This window comes from Anthonomus grandis, chromosome 1, assembly GCF_022605725.1.
Source record: "Anthonomus grandis grandis chromosome 1, icAntGran1.3, whole genome shotgun sequence".
NCBI lineage: Eukaryota > Metazoa > Arthropoda > Insecta > Coleoptera > Curculionidae > Anthonomus > Anthonomus grandis.
In genome coordinates this window covers 28,808,810-28,829,070 of record NC_065546.1, presented here as the reverse complement: position 1 = coordinate 28,829,070, position 20,261 = coordinate 28,808,810, and the positions used below count along the sequence as shown (strand labels likewise).

Below are 20,261 nucleotides of genomic sequence, written 5' to 3'. Positions count from 1 at the left end.
CAAAAGTTCATATAAACATGGGTCCGGAAAAGCTTCCTCAGGGAGCTAGAGCTCTTTGAAAATAACCTTTAAAAACTAGTTTTTTTTAATAGCTCCGGAACTACTTTAGCTACCGCAACCAATTTTGGGAGGTAAATTATTCTTAGTACGTTTATTCTTTTGAACCTACTAAATAAAAAAAATATTTATCAGGGGCTTCAGAATCAGGGGGGTATTTGGTAAATTTAGGCCCATTTCTTTAAGACTTTAATTTCTGCCCGTTTGGGCATTAGATTATGATGTTCCTATGCTTTTTACATAAAAAGGTGCTCTTAGTAAAAGTCGGTAAATATCACCGTTTTTGTGGAAATTGACTAAAACCAAACTAAGATACAGCACCTAAATTAATTATTTTATCTCAATATCTAAGTAATGGAAGTAATCCAAACCACGCCTGATATTTTTAACCACGTCAACATAACACGCACTTTATATGGTGCGTTTTTACAATAAATGTATCGATCGTGGCGGCCGGCATTTTGAGCAATTAATATTTTAAGTTTATTTTTGCAATACCAATCTTTAATAAAATTTGTCTACGTTTCTAAAATTGTTAATTTGTTGGTTTTTTATTACACTTAAAATCATTTAATAATTTTATGCCTCAAGGTAATTAAAGTGACAGTTAATTAATTTGAGTACCAATTTAATAAAGTGGCTACCTTAACTTTTTTTAAACATTTATTTTTTATTTAGGCCAGATTTTTTTTTAATTGTTTATTAATAATAATAGGTCATTCATTTTTGTATCTCATAACTTGCTTTTTGTCAATTTCCACAAAAACGGTGGTTTTCTATCTGCCCTAGAAGTTTGTAACATGATGAACAGAACACCCTGTATATACACACGAGGGATTTTTAATTCGAATTATAACTCGATATTTGAGATCATTCATAACTTAATAATCCAATTATCGATATAATGCGATTTTTCTCGTCTTATCCTTTCCTGAATGAAATGAAGTTTTCTTATAGAATATCCAAGCTTCTCAAAGGAAATTCTAACTGGGCATGGATGAGATCCTGAAAGGCAATCTAGGAAACTCAGGGTTCTTTCTCGAAAAACGATTGATTAATGAATGGATTCCATTGATTGGGACTATTGACAGGGGCAGAAGTCCACATAAGGGTCCACTGATGGATTTCTAAAGGCTTATTTAAAGTTGTCAGAGGCCAAATAACTTAAAATGCTAATGAGTCACCTTGGTTACCTTATAACATTATTGTCACATTTTGCACTAGGTACAAAGAGCTTGGGCTTGTTTCATACTTCTCTGAAGAAAATGAAGTATTTCCATATACAGATCGTGTTTTCGTTCGTTACTTATAGGAAACCGCATAGAGGCGAAATTTTGCAACGTCGCGCGTGTACGAGTCCCTGCGACAGAGCAACGCCCTGGCCGGCCCGAGGACGGGATTAGTAAACATCTGAGTTTCGTGGGAGCTGCGTCATTTAGCGACAAAATGTCCCAAAATATTACGCGAGAATCCAGGCATTTTTTAAATATTTATTCTAATGCGGGTTTTACAGACATGACAATGTGTAAAACCCGGATAGAATTGTAATCTTAAAATGTTTAATATGCTGTGTTTTGCATAATGAACATGAAAGCGTTATTCTAATAAAAAATAAAATAATCAACTCTGATAAAAATATAATAAAAAATCAGAAATAAAACTCTAATAAACAAACTTAACAACATATTATTTTTTAAATAAAAGGCTCAACTAAACCGCCTTCTTTCGCTAAACAAAAACTTAACCTATCGTAAAAGCTATTTCGCACCTCCAAAAAAGTTTCAGGTAAAATGGAATTGGCACCTTCAATAATTTTATTTCGCAACTCCTCTAAATTTGTTGGCCTACTAAATTCATGCTTGTAAATGGTCTGCTTAAGGTAACCCCACAGATAAAAGTCATTTGGAGGCAAATCTGGAGATCTAGGAGGCCATTTAATATCGCCAGTCCCACTTATAAGGCGGTTAGGAAAAGTATTTGTTAAAAATTCTTTTACCCTAGCTGCGTTATGAGCAGGACAGCCATCTTGCTGAAAATAAACCGATCCCAGGTCTACATCAGGTAGGATTTGAATGGCAGAAAGAACTTTGTTTTGCAGCAACTCAAGGTACTTTTGGGCGTTTAAAGTGCCACCAATAAAAAATGGCCCTATTACATTGTCGCCCAAAATACCTGCCCAAACATTCAATTTCTGAGGATACTGGGTACGAAACTGAAAACTTCTGTGCTCGTTTTCCTGAGACCAATAACGAACAATGGAAGGATTGTGTTTGCTATGTAATGGAAAAGAAGATTCATCAAAAAACAAAATATTTTTAAAAAAATATTCGTTTTCATTTGCCTTTTCCATCATGGTTTCACAAAATTCCATTCTTCGCCACTGGTCTTCAGGATATTTCCTGAGTTTTTTAATACTTGAAACATTTGTACCCATATTTTTTCCAGATACGAGCAACAGTTTTATTGCTCATTCCCAGTTCCTCTCCAACACTTCTAGTGGACCGTATTGAATCAAGTTCTAGGGTACTGCAAACCATTTCTTCCCGCCGTTCTATATCCTGGACCACTTCAACAGGTGGTTCTTGACGTTTTGTGTCGCATTTTTTACAATCTTGAATACAAGATGTCTCAAAATTTGTAACCACATCTAAAACCGTTTTTGCACAAGGAATCGGTCTATTCTCAAATGTCACTGAAAACAAATCTCTACATTGTACTGCCGAATTGCCTCCATAAAACCATTTAATTAGTTGAACTCTTTCGGAAGGGCTATAAACAGCCATAGTGAAAAAACACGAAAATAACGCTCAAAAATTATTAATGCAACGCGCAGTAACACAGCAAAGTAAGGTCTGCTGACTCCCGGTTCAAAAAATAAAAACGAAAAATTCCGCCGCCTGCAAGCCGCAACCAAGCGGTGTTGCCATTATTTTGGGTAATACGTAGCTCACGATAACACGATCTGTATAACAAGGTTTTTCGTTTTGGCGTACCATTTTTGTACCACACTGTTAAGGTTTGGATACTACAATTTCGGACACCTTGTATATTCCAATCTACGTCTATGTAGTCCACCTACAAAAAATACTTAATTATCTATGAGGGCATCTTTATGTATCATCAACTGTAAATCTGTTTTTTTTTTTGCTTCGTTTATAACTCAGTGTTAAAAAACAAAGTATATTTTGATTTGAGACTAATCAGTTGACAACTAATTTTCTACATTGTCAAATAATTTTCTCTGTCTATCAGTTTTAGAATGGTGTACATAAATCTTAAACATATTTCTAAACGTTGACTAATTTACCCACAAAACCTTCAACGCCTAATTTACAATTCTTGCTTACTAATTATTTTTTTTTACAGGTATAATAGACTATAATTTTATTTGTTTCCGAAACGCGATTCAGCAAGTGTTTGAGTTGAGGAACAAAAGCCAATCTCCAATAACAAATTCCACAGGCAGCCCAGTAACGAATGGAGGAAACATGATTGAAGATGGTGGCTATTTAAGTCCCACCGAAGAGCAGCCTTTGGGTTAACTCTCTTTTTTTATAGTTTCTGATTTCACCGAATCACAAATTCCCTTTCTCTAAATACTCGCGCCCGAGTGCCATTTTTGTAAATAATACTACGTCTTATAATTATCTTTTTTTGGTAATTAACTGTATATTTGTGAAAAAATAGTTTATAGTAGTGATTTATTATATTATACGTCAAAGTCCTCTTTATTTTTGTTAAGTACAAACTTTATAGTTTATAATATCTACTTTTAAGTTTTAATAGTGTTTTTAATTGCAATGAAATCCATTTTTCGTGTTATATAAATTATACAAATATATTTTCAATCATATGTTGCATCATTTCTTTATTGCGAAACTTTTCACTAAACAAAAGCTACAGCCGCAAAACAACGTACAATATTTATAATTTATCTTCATATTCATTCTCTATAAAAGAAGGTCAAAGCGAAACTGTTAACTGACTAATATATTAAACCCTTAACAAAAGCGTTATTAAGTCCTTCCGTTTAACACTTCAGCCAGTACCAGAATGACTGCAGTACCAAACAAAAATAGGGTGCCAGGTAAGGAACGTGAAATCATTTTTTCGGCTGTAAAAGAAAATTATAGTTATATAAATATAATGAAAATAATATTAAAGCTAGAATGACATGCTTTGTTGTGAAAATGATTTGCAAACAAATGTTAGTAGCCTACAGGATGATCTAGAAAATGATTTAAAACTTTCAGGCCGGATTTAGTGAATTTGATAAATTAAAAAAAAAAGGATGAATTCCAATTTTCATTATTTTCTCATCTCAGTCTTAACGTATCAAAACAAATTATACAATCTCTAAATTTTTCGACTTTTTCCTAAATATTTCTATTACGAGTACTATATAGTGCGAGAGTGGCTCAATGAACGTTTTCCAGGGACTTGGATTCGCAGACATTGTGCAACTGACTGGTCCGCACGGTCCCCAGATTTAACTCCATTACATTTTTTCCTTTTAAAGTATTTAAGAAGCATTAAAGTTTACAAAACCACAGCTGAGAATATAGTTGATTTAAAGATCGAATTTCTCGGGAACCCAAAGGTTTACAAGAAAACCCTTGACAATGTTCGTCAGGAATTTTTAAATAGGATAATATTGTCTCCTTAATACCAGTATACATTTTAAGCATTTAATAGAATAAACTCTTTGAACTGAATAAATTGTTTATTTGGAACATACCTTTTTACTCCCTAATTGCTTATAAATTTAATTAGCTTAAATTTTTTTCTATCGATGGCCTTTTGAAATTATTTATTACATTACAGGGTAGTTATTTGACATAATTATCAAAGTTTGAGGTCAATAAGATATCCATTATTGTAAAAATATTTTGGCTTAGTATTCAGTTGTACGTTAACCGAATTATTGGTACAGTTAAATAGACAATTTTATACTGCTTATAATAACGTGTCACACGAAGGAGGTTTCCATATCAAAGTGAGGTTACATAAAAAAGTTGGCTCAATAAAAAATTGAGTATGAATTTTACATTGCATTACAATTTTTGTTTAAGTGATTTGTCAATTCAACAAAAATTTAAAAGTAACACGTTTCAAGGAAAAAGTTTTTATAAACAATTTCACGTTTTTGTCAACTACTCGATTGTATTTGATATTTTTGCAAAATAATGATATTTTAAAGTACATTGAATTCCGGTTGATTTGACGCATTTATAATTTATATTTAATTTTATTATTTTTTTTCTTATGTACTTCATTTAAAAATATCCAGGGGCTTGTTTAAGTAATAGGCATGCCTTTGCTTTTAATGTTATAGATTAGGTTATCTTTCTAAGTATATATTAAGTTATATATAATACATAAAGAAATACAAATTTATTGTGGTAGCGGTCATAATCACCGACCGAATAAGTTTGTATTTCTTCAAATAGTACCGTCAATATCCAACTTTATTTTATTTATTATTTATTTTATTAATATAATATTATATATTAAGATTTAATATCCCATGTGTTAAAAAAGTCCCGGACTCCCTTAATTATTATTATAGACCAATAGAGCAAAATAAAAATTATACATCTGTTTCAGATCTACATTAAGAAGATAACTTTGCATATGCAAGAGCATCACAACAGTAGTAGAAACCAAAATTACTTTTTTTTTTAAACGGAATGCTTTTTTTTATGCATTTTCCGATTCTGCACAAAATTTTAACACAACTTTATATCAAATAACCTAAAGCTTTATTTCATGTAAAATTTTATACAGACAGTAATTTAGAAATGAAATGATAATCCTATGATGGCATGCAAAACATCAAGCAACAAACAAAATAAATGGCACCCAAACCTTCATAACATTCCGAATCGTCTGTTAGACAGAAACGATCTGATAAAATGAAAAAAAAGTCAAAATTAAATATGCAGTAAACTACTAAAAGCCTTATAAATTTAACTTAATACTTACAAGAATTTTTGTTGTCTTTTTTCTCATCGTCCACTGCCCAACCCAAGCTGCGTTCAATACCCATTTTCCAGCGAGTGTATTTCATATCTCTTACTAAAATACAATTTTTTAAGGCTAAATAAAAAAATCTAATCTCTCTGTATGTGTATAGGGAGACTCGAATTTTTTCTTTCAACTCATCTTACAACTGTTCAACAAATATACAGGATGCCTGCGAAGATTTTGGCATAAAACTCGATATAGGAAGGTTTTCTAGTATGAGAAACAAGAGTCCGTTATTTTTTATCACCAGTTCTAGAGGGCGCACACATGAAAATAACTTATCATAACTTTTTTGTGCTACAACAACTTCAACGTTCACACTTGTTTAGAAGTGTCTAAACTTCATAAAAACTTCATTTTCTGTATGTTTGTTTTTAAAAATTCCGATACATTATTTGTACTATGATGATAAAACATATGTATAATATAATAATCAACCTGCTTCGGATAATATCCGAGTAGTGTTGCTTTGGTTTCCAATGTTTGTCATAATTTAGGATAATAATATGGTAATGTATGGAGTATATGTTGTTGAATATTCTGATATGCACTTAATGTAGGGATTGGCAAGATGTAATATTTAAAAGGTAACCCAGTAACTCTTCCCTTGAATCAGTCGGAAAGTTTTATGATGCTATTTTGAGGAATTGTCTTTGCAAATATAAATTAAATAATTTAAATTTATTTACAAAATTTTATTATTTGAGTATATTCACAGCCAGATTGTGAGTTTATATTTAGCAACCGGTTTAATAAAATGATGACTTTAATAGGAATTAGTTTGTGTTAATTTTTTCATCCATTTTTTTGTTCTCGAGAATTTCCAGCTTATTTGTGTTGTGGTTTGGGTATAACGTGTCTACGTTTTTTTAGCAGAACTCTGTAGATTTAATAAGGTATAGAAAAACATTTTAAGACAAAAAGTCCACATGAACATATATGTACTAATCAATCAATTCTTTGTTTGCTTAAATACATTAATGATGTTTAGCATTGTCAAAACACATCTACAGAATCTTCTAACCCCTACAGAATAATAACTATATTATGCGATATTTTACATAAAATTCGTCTAAACTATAGACACAAAAAGGGAGTTTTTTCATAAAGAGTAAGAAGCAACCCTTTTATCTGATGATTTAGGTAACTGTATAGTTTTAAGCTGTTGGTTATGTATGTTTTGTGGGTTAATGATAGTCGGTGTTGGTGAATCACGAAGTTATCACCATGCCCAGTTAGGTAGTTGTGCTATTAACGGTTATTAAATCAGATTTGTATGTACCAATTGATTAGTTATTGAGCTGGCAATAATGACTTAAAATGTTTTATCTTAAATAATCACGCAAGAAAATAGTTTTGTTTTTATTTGTTAAAATAATACAAGATATTGAAACAAAGTTAATGTATGTATACAAAATGCAGTAATGTACCAGTTTTTTCTCAAATTTTATGTATTGCGACGCCACTGAAATACATATGGCAAATGTACTTTTATTAAAAAGTGTGTATTATTATTTATTATTATTATATTGTGTGTATAAACAAACAGTGGTTTCAGTTTTTAAGATGAAAAGTACCTAGAAATGGTTTTAACTTCTCGACTTAAGATCAGTTTTTCTATAACCTATTAGATTCCTGGTTCAAAAAAACTTGAACCCTCTATACTAAGTCGTCATGAATCAGCAGATCCTAAGGAATCTTAAAATCAAGTTCAAATTTCGCGGGCAATTTTTGTCAAAATGTCACTGGCGCCATTTGCGTTCGCCTTTGATGACGCTAAAAGAGGATAGATGTATGGCTAATAATACTGCTGACTTGCTCTTGTTGTTTGCCTTTATTTTTAGTCAAGTTTTGAGTAGTAAAGACGATTTGGATTTTTGGTAGTTTTGCTCCAAATATAGGCCGATATACTAGAGAACTAGGAATGTAGCTTGCGAATTATAAGTTTCCAAATGAACAGTAAAGACCATTTTTCAAGAGCAACTGTTCCATCCATATCACCTGCAAAAAGTATACAGTTTAAACTCAAATGATTACCTCGCAAGGGCAGAATTTTTTTATATGGTTTTTAAGGAAAGTTAACCATGACAATGGATTTACTTCGGTAATATTATTTTGGGACGAAACAGAATCTTAACATTCATGTAGACGAAAATCCTCTTGGAAAAAGACAAACCTGGGGCCGTATTTTTGAAACCATTCGACTTTGATTCGCATACGAAATTAGAGGATTTCGCACGAAAAATCGATATTCGTATTTTCGACCGCTTCGTATGCGAACTTTTTCGCATGCGGTGTCTCGAATGGGTATATACCATTCGAATTTCAAGTTCGTGTGCGATTCTGCCACTTGTCTTGTTTTGATTTTAAACTAGCTTTGTTTTTTTTTAAATTTGTGAGTTGGTTAAGTATTTTCGTAGTGTTTTTTTATTGTTTATTGAAAAAAAAATAGCAATAATCATAGATTAAACAATCTTGTGCAAAGAAACGTGGTCGATGCACTGGAAGAGACTAAAACTCTGGCAGATAGAAGGAATAGGATGTACTCTTCATTTCTTGACCCATTTGAAATGTATGCAGATGCTTAATTTAATAAATTATATAAATTAAGCAAGCCTATGACGATAGAATGATTAAGCATATTACGATGATGTGATCTTTATGTGCTCCTGAGACTGTGTAATCTATCCACTAGTTTTATATAAGGCTTGTGCAGTTTTAGCCGAAAAATTTTGGGTGAAATTGCCCGACTTTAATTCCGGGTGCTCTTCCATAAATGAAATTAGTTCTTTCTTTCGCTCACTCGACACAAAACCGCAATATTTTTTATTTTTTAAATTCATTAAAAAAAAAGTCAATTCGCAAAAACCCAAGAAACGCCATGAAAAAACCTCAAAATTCCTTGAAGTTTTTAAACTTAAATTTTAGGTTAGGTTAAAAAATCGTTATCGTCTTCATCCCAGTTGATACGGCCTCCAATAGCACTCGACTTTGCTACGTTGCCACTACATTTCATGTTCGCATGCGAATGAAATATCGAATGCTGTTCAAAAATGCACTTTTTAATTCGTGTGCGAATTTTGCCGCTCGACTTTGTTCGCATTCGAAGATTCTCGCATGGTTTCGAAAATACGGCCCCTGCAGTTACCTGTTATTTACCTGCATCAAGTACTGCTCATAAATTAATTTCAAAATAATAATTCGATAAGACTCGTTGGATTACTACATAGACTTAATAAGGGTATTTACAATTTCTTGAAGAACAACTGACCATTTTACTGAGAGATCTTCCATTACAACCACGCATGAACATGGTGGTTTATGCCTGACGCCGCTCCATTTCATTTTAGTTTATTAGTCAGAGAGCATCTAAATAAAGTTTATTTAGACCAGTGGATAGGCTGATCGCGACCTGTATCGTCGACGGCTAGATCACCAGATTTAAATCCCATGGATTTTTTCTTCTGGGTGATTTAAAACGACGCGTTTACCATACGCCAGTGGATACTGAAGGTGATTTTCAATAAATAGAAAATACCAAATGCTTTGGAGAGTGCAGAAAGGATTAGTTCGTCGAGCTAGAGCTACAGGCAAGATGTTGCTCAGTTTCATATTTTTTTTGTTTGTAGAAACCGCAGCAACACTACTCAGATATTTTTTTAAATTTATTTATTTACACTCCTTTAAAACACAAAATAAATTCGTAGTTACATTCAGAGTGCTTACTATATCTAATAACCATACCTATAACCTGTATATCTAATAACCATTACACCTATAACTAAAAAACTAGACTTGTTGGAGACAATGGAAATTAGTAAAGCTTTTAAAAACCCAGATCTGACTGTGTTAATGAAAGGTTTGATTTTGATGGCCACATAGTTTTTAATAACCTTAAATAGTTCTAGACTCTTAAATGATGGTTAGATTTCTAAAATGTATAAAGTGTATGATTGTTTAGTTGAGTTCTTTGTACATAGATAGTGCCACTTTATTGTAAGCTTTGTTTACTTATATGTCAGGTGTTTTGTGTATGTTATGGTAAGTTTTTGGTGAATTTTCCTTTTTTCGGGTTACATCATTTTAATTGTTGTTTAGGTCTGATGATGCTCTAGTCGAGCGAAACATGTAACCTTTGTAATTTTATTAAATGTATTTGTGATGCTGTAAATTTTGTGTTTTTACCTTTTATAAAAGTAAAACACCTATGCCTACAATTAAAATAAATTATTATTAAAAGGGAAAATAATCAATATCTAAACTAAAATAAAAGAATTAAAAAAGCAAAAGGAGGAAAGTAACAATTTACCAGTTAAGACTACACAATTAAGCAAGTAAAAATATTAAAATAAAACAACAAATGTTATTAAAAGAGTGGAAGTTTTCCTTTCCTGACCTTTCAAAATTTAATATATTTCGTTTCAAAGAGGAATTAAAAAAGCTTATATACATTATTACACTCTTCTAACATTCTGTTGATTAGCGAACAATCAGTTTTATTGGTGGAGTGTCATAGTTATTTATTCTTAAGCGTCTCTTTGTAACATGAAGTATTATATTATTTATGAAAAAGCAGTCTTTATCCTTAATGTGATTTCTAATATAATATATAAAAAAAGAGCTAAATGCTGAAACTCAAAATGACTTAACATAGTATTATAGGATATTAAATATAGATAAACTTTAAGCATCTTAACGTAAAGGAATATATTTAAAACTTTCCCTGTAAGATTAATATTGGATTCAGCTTTTGGAGCCCATAATACAGACGCATATTCTAAGTGGAGGCTTACTAATAAAATTTCTCTTTCAACTAATTGTAAAAGAATGGCATACATACCGAGTCTAAATCAGATTGCAGCTTTCGTGAATCTTGCAATGATAATACTGTTGTAATTCTACAACGGATAAAAACTGTAAAATCTAAAATTGAACACAATTTAAAATAAGTTAATCCGCGGCAACGTCGCTTTTCTACCATGCCGCTACCAGCCTTTTGATGTTCTATAAATAACCGCCACCAGCGCGGCGTCTTTGAGTCAGTCGCTCGTCACCTCGCAGCGAGTCGCATTTGAACCGTCTCGCGGTATCGTCTCCGTTTCAGTTGTAAGATGGAAGACACGCTCGCAGCAAATCAAAATTGAACTTTGTTGTTTTCTCTTGAATTAAATTAACTTTACAACAAAAAACCGCTGCAGAAATTGAAGGCGGTTGAGTGAAGCAGTAATCGGCCTCCATGGTGGAGCAGTTCTTCTTAAATCCTTAAATTTGTAAGTAAGGTCTCTCCTTACATAGGAGAGCGCTACAAGTGATTGGGGCAGTAAAAAACCTCCCCACATTTGTTGGTCCTACGAGCTCGGATATATTCATCGACTTCACTCAGTTTATGTTGTAAAGATTGCTGCTGTTTCCTGTTTAAAGTTCCTGATTCCTCCTAATGTTCTGGGTCTCTCCTAGAGTGGATTGGTAACCAAATCTCCTAGTACACAGTACTCTCTCATTTAACTTAAGTTTTCCAAGTGGACAAAAAATTGTATGGAAAATCGCAAATCGCTAGTTAATGCGTAGTGCTCGGTTAGTGCTCGCGTTCTCAAGGACTTATTGGTAAGTTCGTTCCAAACTCTTTGTAAATACTCTTTTGGATTCATAAGGATAATAACTTTGCTATAAACTATTGTGTTAAATTTGTGCATGTGCAAAAAATAAGGTTTTAATCTCAGTTTAATAAGGTGCTCTAAATAAATCTCTTAGCTAAGTATAGCTTAAAGTAGCTCTGACTCAATCTAAAACTGTAAATTGGTTTACAATAACTACTCATGTAAACAAAAACCACTCGGTTCTCATAATTTGTAAAGTTTAACTAGGTTTTAACCTAATTATATGTTTTATTTACCGTTTTATCTTATCTCAGTTCTCTATATTTAATATTAGTATATCAAATTCACAATGACAGAACCTATGGAAAGTGCAGAAGCACCAGACTTGACAGTGGGTGCAAACAAAAGACTGGCTAGTTTAAAGGCTAGAATCACTCGTACTTATAACTGGGTGCTGCAAAACCCAGACTGTGACTCGATCAGTACTCTTGAAATAAAAAAGGAGCAATTAATCTCTTATTTTAATGATTATGAACAAATTCAACAAGAACTTGAGCAATTTGACAGTACTTTAATTTCCACAGAAGTAGACGAGTGGGAGGCAAGGTATGTCACAACCCTTACTTTAATAAAAGATAAAATTTATGCACACACCTCTTCAAGATCTGGTTCTTCTACTACTATAGTGAATAATTCTAGTAGAAACACTGAAATTGGTAATTCACCAGCCTCATCAAGTGTCAAACTACCTCAACTGTCAATAAACCCATTTACTGGGAATTTTTCTGAATGGAACCTACTGTATGAATCCTACCTCAAGGGTGAACCGTTAAATCTTATTCAAAACATTGAGGTTGTTGATACTAATTTTCAAATAGCATTAGACACATTAAAGGATAGGTATGAAAATAAGTCTCGTGTTATTAGCCTTTTAATTAAACGCCTGCTGAAGGCTCCCTCTTTAGTCAAGACAAACTCTCAGACCTTAAGAGATTTTTTAACTCTGTCTAAACAAACACTGCAAGCCCTCAGAAATATGAATGTACCAGTGCAACACTGGGATTTAATTCTCATTGAAATATTTTTAGAAAAAGTTGATCATTCTACTCATAGAGCCTTCGAATATGAAATAGGTCCTAAGTCAATTCCCACTCTTGCTCAGTTTCATGAATTTCTGGAAAAAAGATGTGAAATATTAGAAAAGCTCAGCTTTAATGAATTTAAACAAGAATCTAAGCCATCTAAGGCAAGGGTTACCCTACATAATGCTGAAAACTTTAGGTCAACTGGCCCTTCGACTGGCCCATATTTAAAATGCTTGTTTTGTTCAGCGACAAATCACAAGTTATATCATTGTGATAAATTTAAACAAATTTCTCCACAGGATAGATTTAATTTCACTAAAACTCAACAGTTGTGCAGAAATTGTCTAGGCACAAAACATATGGTTGGGACCTGCAGCTCCCAGGTCTCGTGCAGCATCTGCAATGGTCGATACCATTCCCTTTTACACATAAGTTACCCAGCAACAAGAAATATTACAAGTACTCCCTCAAATGCTTCTCAGACAAATAGAAATCAGATTTCATCTCTCTCTTACAACCCCTCCAATAGCGCCCAAGTCTCTGGTCATCATTCATCGCAAAACCCTGCTAAAACAGCAAGTTTTTCGAGTCCAAGACCTCAAACATTACACATAACTACACAACAGGAGGAAGATACTCCCGTGGTTATTCCTAATTCCTCCAGTTTTTCGACACAAGATATAACAGATCCCTTAGAATGTTTTCAGCCTGAAAATCAAACCTCATGCCTCTCAGCTATTGCTCAGACAGGCCAAAAAAGTCATATACTTTTATCCACAACACTTGTTACACTGTATACTAAGGATGGAACTCCGGTAACAGCAAGGGCACTTCTAGACAATGGAAGTCAGACTTCCTTTATAACCCAAGATTTATGTAATAAATTAAAGCTTACCTCATATTCAAGAAAACTTGAAATTTCCACTCTTTCTGAGAAGTGTTCAATGTCAGATTTGATGGTGGACATAAAGATATTTCCACATAACAGCACTACCATCAATTTTGATGTCTCTTGTGCAATATTGCCAAAAATAACGTCAAAATTGCCCCAAGTAAATATAAATAGAAGCTCACTAAGCTTACCTCAGAATATTAAGCTTGCTGATCCGACATATTCTGTGCCTGGTCCAATTAATATACTTCTCAGTTGTGATGTTTACAATGAAATATTAATTGATGGACTCATTAAGTTAGGAAAGGGATTACCCACCCTACAAAATACTTACTTTGGATATATTATATCTGGATCTCTTCCTGAAAGTTCCTTGAATTATAAGAGGAACCTGAAATACAATACTCAACCTGAGGAAAATGCTTCAGATATGTCAAACTTCTCATTTTTTGTTCAGACTAGCCCAATATGTGATCCTAAACAAAATTCAATAGAATCTCTTATGCAAAAATTCTGGGAGGTTGAAGAAATAGAAAGACCTGCACTCGCTTTAGAAAATAAGGCCGAAGAGATTTTTAAGGCTACCACTACTTTCTTGCCAAATGGACGATTTCAAGTCGATTTACCTTTAAAAACTCCGAATGAATTTCAAAAGTTAGGTGACTCTTTTTATAGAGCAAAACAAAGATTTTTGAATCTTGAATCGAAACTTAGTAAAAATAAGAAGCTCTACTCTGACTATAAATCCTTTATCGAGGAATACATTTCCTTGCAGCATGCTAAAGTTATTCCTCTTACCCTTACGAATGAATTGTCTCACAAAAAGTTCTTTTTGCCACATCATTGTGTGTTACGAGAGGATAATCTCACAACTAAACTCCGGGTAGTGTTTGATGGTTCCATGAAAACCACCAGCGGAGTCTCCCTTAATGACATTATGCTTAAAGGCTATTCAATTCAGCCAGAACTCTATGATGTCCTTTTAAATTTTAGACTCTTTAAGTTTGCCTTCACTGCAGACATTCAAAAAATGTTCAGGCAGATCAGAATTAACCCTAAGCATACGTTTTTGCTGAATATACTGTGGCGTGATTCTCCTTGTGAACAATTGCAATGTCTAGAACTTCAGACAGTGACATATGGCACAAATTGTGCACCATTCTTAAGTATACGTTGTTTAGTTGAGTTGGCAAATTTAAATAAAAATAAATTTCCTCTAGGAAGTATGGCACTCCTAAAAACATGTTACGTGGATGATATTCTCTATTCAACCCATGACCTTGATACATTAAAAAAGACTTATTCTGAAGTGACTCAACTTCTTAACATGGCTGGTATTCATTTACACAAATGGTGCTCCAACTCCACTTTATTTCTCAAGGATATTTCCAACTCATCACAAGAGCAAAATTATATAATTGCTCCAGAAAATGGTTCGAACAAGGTGCTAGGACTCTATTGGGATCCAAAGGGTGACTATTTTTCAGTGTCCTTACCCAATCTCCAAATAAAGAATAGCTATACGAAGAGAGAAGTCCTCTCTATAATAGCCCAAATTTTTGATCCAATTGGTCTCATCAACCCAATCACAGTAATTGGAAAAATAATTATGCAAAAGGTATGGATCGCTAAATTAGACTGGGATGATTGTTTAAGTCCAGATATTCACAAGGAATGGTTAAAGTTTATAACAGAATTTCCCGCTCTCAAGGGTCTAAATGTACCGCGACCATTACTGACTGAAACCAATATCTTAAAACTAGAGTTTCATTCCTTTTCGGATGCCAGCATAAAGGCATATGGCTCCTGTGTTTACATGCGTGTTGTTTACTTAAATAAATGTACATCTTGCATACTTATCTCCCCAAAAAGCAGAGTGTCTCCAATAAAAAATATTACACTGCCTAGATTGGAGCTTCTGGGTGCTCTTTTGTGTAGTAAATTGACTAGAAGAGTAGTAACTATTCTACAGGAGCAAATTCCTTGTTCATTTACGGTAAACCTGTGGACAGATTCTGAGATTGTATTAGCATGGATTCGTGCTTCTCCCTCTCGATGGACTCAGTTTGTGTCTAATAAAGTAGCAAAAATACAAGAAGTTGCCTCTAATTATACCTTTAGATACGTGAAATCGAAGGATAATCCAGCGGACATTCTCTCTCGAGGAATGACACCTTCAAATTTGATAAAATCAGATCTCTGGTGGCACGGCCCACCTTTTTTGCAAGATACTAATTTTGATTTAGAAACCTATAATGTACAAATCAATGTTCCAAATCCACCCGAAGAAAGGGTATGTAGTCATCTGAGTAAAGTTTCATCGGAACACTTTTGTGATTACTTATCTAGCAGATTTTCAAATTTTACAAGGCTACAACGTAGCTTTGCGTACTGTTTAAAATTCATTAATAAATGTAGGAAATTAGCTCAGGAACAAGACACATCTCTTACACTAGAGGAGCTTAAAAACTCTGAGAACAAATTAATTGCTTTGGTTCAAAATCAATATTTTTTCTACGAAATTAAACAACTCTTGAATGAGAAACCCCTGAAAAATAAACCATTTTTAAAGTTAAACCCATTCATTGGCAAGGATGGAATGCTGCATGTTGGTGGTAGACTCAGCAACTCAGAAGTTCCTATTGAACAGAAATTTCCTTTATTATTACCTTCAAGATCTCATATTGTGCAACTTCTTTTGAGAAGGGAACACATAAGATTGTGTCATGCCGGACCCCAAAATACTCTATCCAATGTTCGACTTAGATACTGGCCTCTTGATGGGCTTAGAGAAATTAAAAGAATCATTCACTCTTGCTTAACTTGTTTTAGATTTAAGGCCCAAGCAGCTGCCCAACTTATGGCTGACTTGCCAAGAGAACGTGTGTGTATCTCTCACCCCTTTTCAAATGTAGGTATTGATTTTGGAGGCCCATTTTTTATTAAGAGCTCTAATCTTCGAAGGGCACCAATAACTAAATGTTATATGGCTGTTTTTGTATGTATGGTTACTCGTGCAGTCCATATCGAATTGGTGTCTAGCCTTTCAACTGAAGCCTTTTTACTCACCCTGAAACGTTTTGTTAGCCGACGAGGAAACCCAAAGATAATTTTTAGTGACAATGCAACAAATTTTTTAGGTTCCAGTAACCATCTTAAGGAGGTTCATGATTTTCTCTCTAAACATAGTATCTCTCAGGCTATCCAAACCTTTCTGGCAACTTCTGAGATTCAATGGAAGTTCATACCCCCTCGATCTCCACACCATGGAGGTATTTGGGAAGCCGCTGTTAAAAGCGCAAAACACCACCTCATTCGACTAGTAGGGAATACAAAATTTACATTTGAAGAACTTAGCACCGTTATGGCCCAAATTGAGGCAGTGTTAAATTCACGGCCACTCTGTGCCATATCAAATGATCCCTCAGACTTGACATTCCTTACTCCTGGACACTTCCTAATAGGTAGATCTCTTACCTCATTTGCTGAACATGATGTGACAAACGTCCCCGAAAATCGACTAGATTTATGGCAAAAAATTACTAACGTTCGGCAAATTTTTTGGAAAAGGTGGTCTGTAGATTACCTTAACAGACTTCAAAATCGCCCGAAGTGGTTATATCCTTGTCCCAACCTTAAGGTTAACGACTTAGTACTCCTAAAGGAGGATAATACCCCTGTTTTACATTGGCCTATGGCTAGAATAATTGAACTTTTACCAGGCAAGGACAAAAGAGTCAGAGTGGTTAAGGTATTAACTAGAGATGGAACCTTCACCAGGCCAATTACCAAATTATGTCCTTTGCCTAATGGCGCTAACCAAGACTGTTAAGTGTTTTAAAGAATAGATAATGTGTTAGCCTAATTTATATTGTTGTTAGCATAATTTTAAGTTCCTGAAATGTTTAGTTAAAGATGTAGAATTAAGTGTTTTAAGTTCTAAGTGACTTTAATTTGTAACCAAGTTTTGACCTAATGTTTAGAATTGATTTAATTTAAAGGCTACCTCTGTAATCTTAAATCTAGATAATATGTATCTTTCTTGTGCTTGCAAACTTAATCAGTTACTTTCTTTGTTTGAAGTAGTTACTTCAAGGGGGGGGAATATGTTGTAATTCTACAACGGATAAAAACTGTAAAATCTAAAATTGAACACAATTTAAAATAAGTTAATCCGCGGCAACGTCGCTTTTCTACCATGCCACTACCAGCCTTTTGATGTTCTATAAATAACCGCCACCAGCGCGGCGTCTTTGAGTCAGTCGCTCGTCACCTCGCAGCGAGTCGCATTTGAACCGTCTCGCGGTATCGTCTCCGTTTCAGTTGTAAGATGGAAGACACGCTCGCAGCAAATCAAAATTGAACTTTGTTGTTTTCTCTTGAATTAAATTAACTTTACAACAAAAAACCGCTGCAGAAATTGAAGGCGGTTGAGTGAAGCAGTAATCGGCCCCCATGGTGGAGCAGTTCTTCTTAAAAATACTTCTAGAATTAACTTAAAATCATCAGCATATAACAAACTTTTTGCATACTGGACACAATTAGGTAAATCATTAATAATTATAGTAAAGAGAAGAAGGCCCGAATAACCTCCTTGTTGTGCCTCTTCTGTTGATGTGAAAATTTAAGACAAACTGTTCCCGACTCTAACTTAATTTAACCTATCAAAGAGATATGATTTTAGGAACACCCGCAGTCTATCAAAATATCATCTAATCGAGTTTTGTTATTAACGGACTCTGCTGCATAGCTTGTAAAAACACATAGATTAGATATCGTAGACTTTCCAGGTAGAAATCCATGCTGCTCAGGACAGAACGAAATGCAGAACGGCATTATAAAGCACATTTGCAAAAATACAGATATTGGTCTATAATTCTCTACCTAAGCGGCATTTTCAGACTTAAACACAGGAGTAATAATTCCATATTGCAAATTATCTGGAAACATTTCCTCCTCAAGAGATAGGTTGAAAATTAGACTGAAAGGCATTGCAAGAGCTTGTGGTACCTGTAAATAATAGGACACAGTATAATGTTTTAACCTACTTAGGAATATTACTTGTTTTGTATTTGTATACCAATACCCCACGTGTTCTACTTTACATGGAGACCATCACCTACTAAAATGTTTATTGGTACCAGGCTTTGTCAGCACATTATGATATTGGTCAATTTGTTTAATTTGTTAGAGTATTAATTATACCGAAGATAAAAACCAGTTTTAATAAAGCAATGATGTAGTATTAAAACGATGAGTTAACCATAAAATTATACAGTGTGTATACAGTGAAGCATGGCGTACAATAACAAAAGTCTATAGTCTGTGACTTTGGAATCATCTTAAAATGGGTACGACCAACTCCAAGCATGCCGAAGTAATGGACACAGATGCGGAAAATTCCAATTTTATCGTGGAAGAGCAGAACATACATGTCCCAACCGATATACGTGTGTTACTTTATATAATTGTTGGGGCACTAGTAATAATAGTGTTTCTTAAACTCAGAAAGGCTTATCGTCGAGTGATGAAGAAAGACTTAACCAGAAGAATTATGCTAAAAGCTCCAATCGTCGATGTTTAATTAAGTTGAAGTTTAAGACACTTAGTAGTGTTTGCGGGCGTAGTAAACGGGAATTAGTGAGAAAAATGTAATATATGGACTGACGCATGAAGGAGCTGAAGCTATCTAACACAGGTTGCAAAATATTTATTTTAGTTGGTATGTAATTTTAACGTTATAATTCTACAGGTAGTCTGATTGTTTATTTATTTATGGTTAATTATTTATTTTTATTTGACATTTAACTATGGTATATACATATTTTTGGTTTTAAATAGTATAAAATCAACTATTTGCATCAAGCAATTTATATTAATTATATTATAATACATATATTATTTATTTTTGGTTATGAGTTTTTACAGGAATCGTATACATAATATAATATATATTAATTTAATGTTAAATTTAAATATTTATGTCGTTAAATTGGGAAGAACTTTATACCAAGTTATTAAACTTAAGGCAATTAATTTCAAATGAATCAAAACGGGTTTTAAAGAAAAAAGTCCCTAAAAGTGAGTCAGTTAAAAAACGAAGTTATAGATAATTTACTTAAATATTATAATCAATTTATTAAGTTATATTTATATAGTTATAAAAATTTAGATGAAAAACAATATCATTTAATTAAAAAACAATTTTCTGCTTTGCGAGATAGAGAACTTAGGTCATATCAAATACTTAATGTTCCATATAAAATACCTACATCGTGCACTGAACTAATAAATCCAGAAATAATAGATGAGGACATAGCAATCATTCAAGACTCTGATAATAGCTCAAACAACACAGATATTTCAGACACTGAAAAACAACAGGTTAAAATTAAAGTTGAAAAAATGGCAGTGAGTAAAATGGTTTTTTTTAAATTTTGCAAGTAAAATATTGAATTTTACAACGAATTTGATGGATCAGCGGAAAAGCTGAAATCATTTCTTGATGCTTTAAACTTAGTTCGAGAAAATTGTGTAGGCAACGAAGCAAACGCAGCGGCTCTTGTTAAAACAAAATTATCCTGGAAAGCAAGAGATCTGATT

General features: G+C 33.3%; 2 protein-coding genes across 3 annotated transcripts in view; one reads left to right on the top strand and one right to left on the bottom strand.

Annotated features, from left to right (window-relative positions):
* LOC126745979 (ras-related GTP-binding protein C) overlaps nucleotides 1-3,910 on the top strand; it is a 34,668-nt gene extending 30,758 nt beyond the window's left edge. Inside the window, exon 8 of the mRNA XM_050454044.1 lies at nucleotides 3,424-3,910. Within this exon, the coding sequence (XP_050310001.1) occupies nucleotides 3,424-3,599 (176 nt within the window). The 3' untranslated portion in view covers nucleotides 3,600-3,910. The remainder of the gene's footprint in view (nucleotides 1-3,423) is intronic.
* Nucleotides 3,909-20,261, bottom strand: part of LOC126745967 (glycerol kinase-like) — a 41,290-nt gene continuing 24,937 nt past the window's right edge. The window contains exons 9-11 of one of the 2 annotated variants that reach the window (XM_050454025.1): nucleotides 6,043-6,135; nucleotides 5,926-5,964; nucleotides 3,909-4,171 (exon numbers count right to left, since the gene is read on the bottom strand). In XM_050454025.1, coding sequence (XP_050309982.1) covers nucleotides 4,074-4,171; nucleotides 5,926-5,964; nucleotides 6,043-6,135 — 230 coding nt within the window. In that variant the 3' untranslated portion in view covers nucleotides 3,909-4,073. The remainder of the gene's footprint in view (nucleotides 4,172-5,925; nucleotides 5,965-6,042; nucleotides 6,136-20,261) is intronic. The other variant, XM_050454031.1, reaches the window with a different exon arrangement.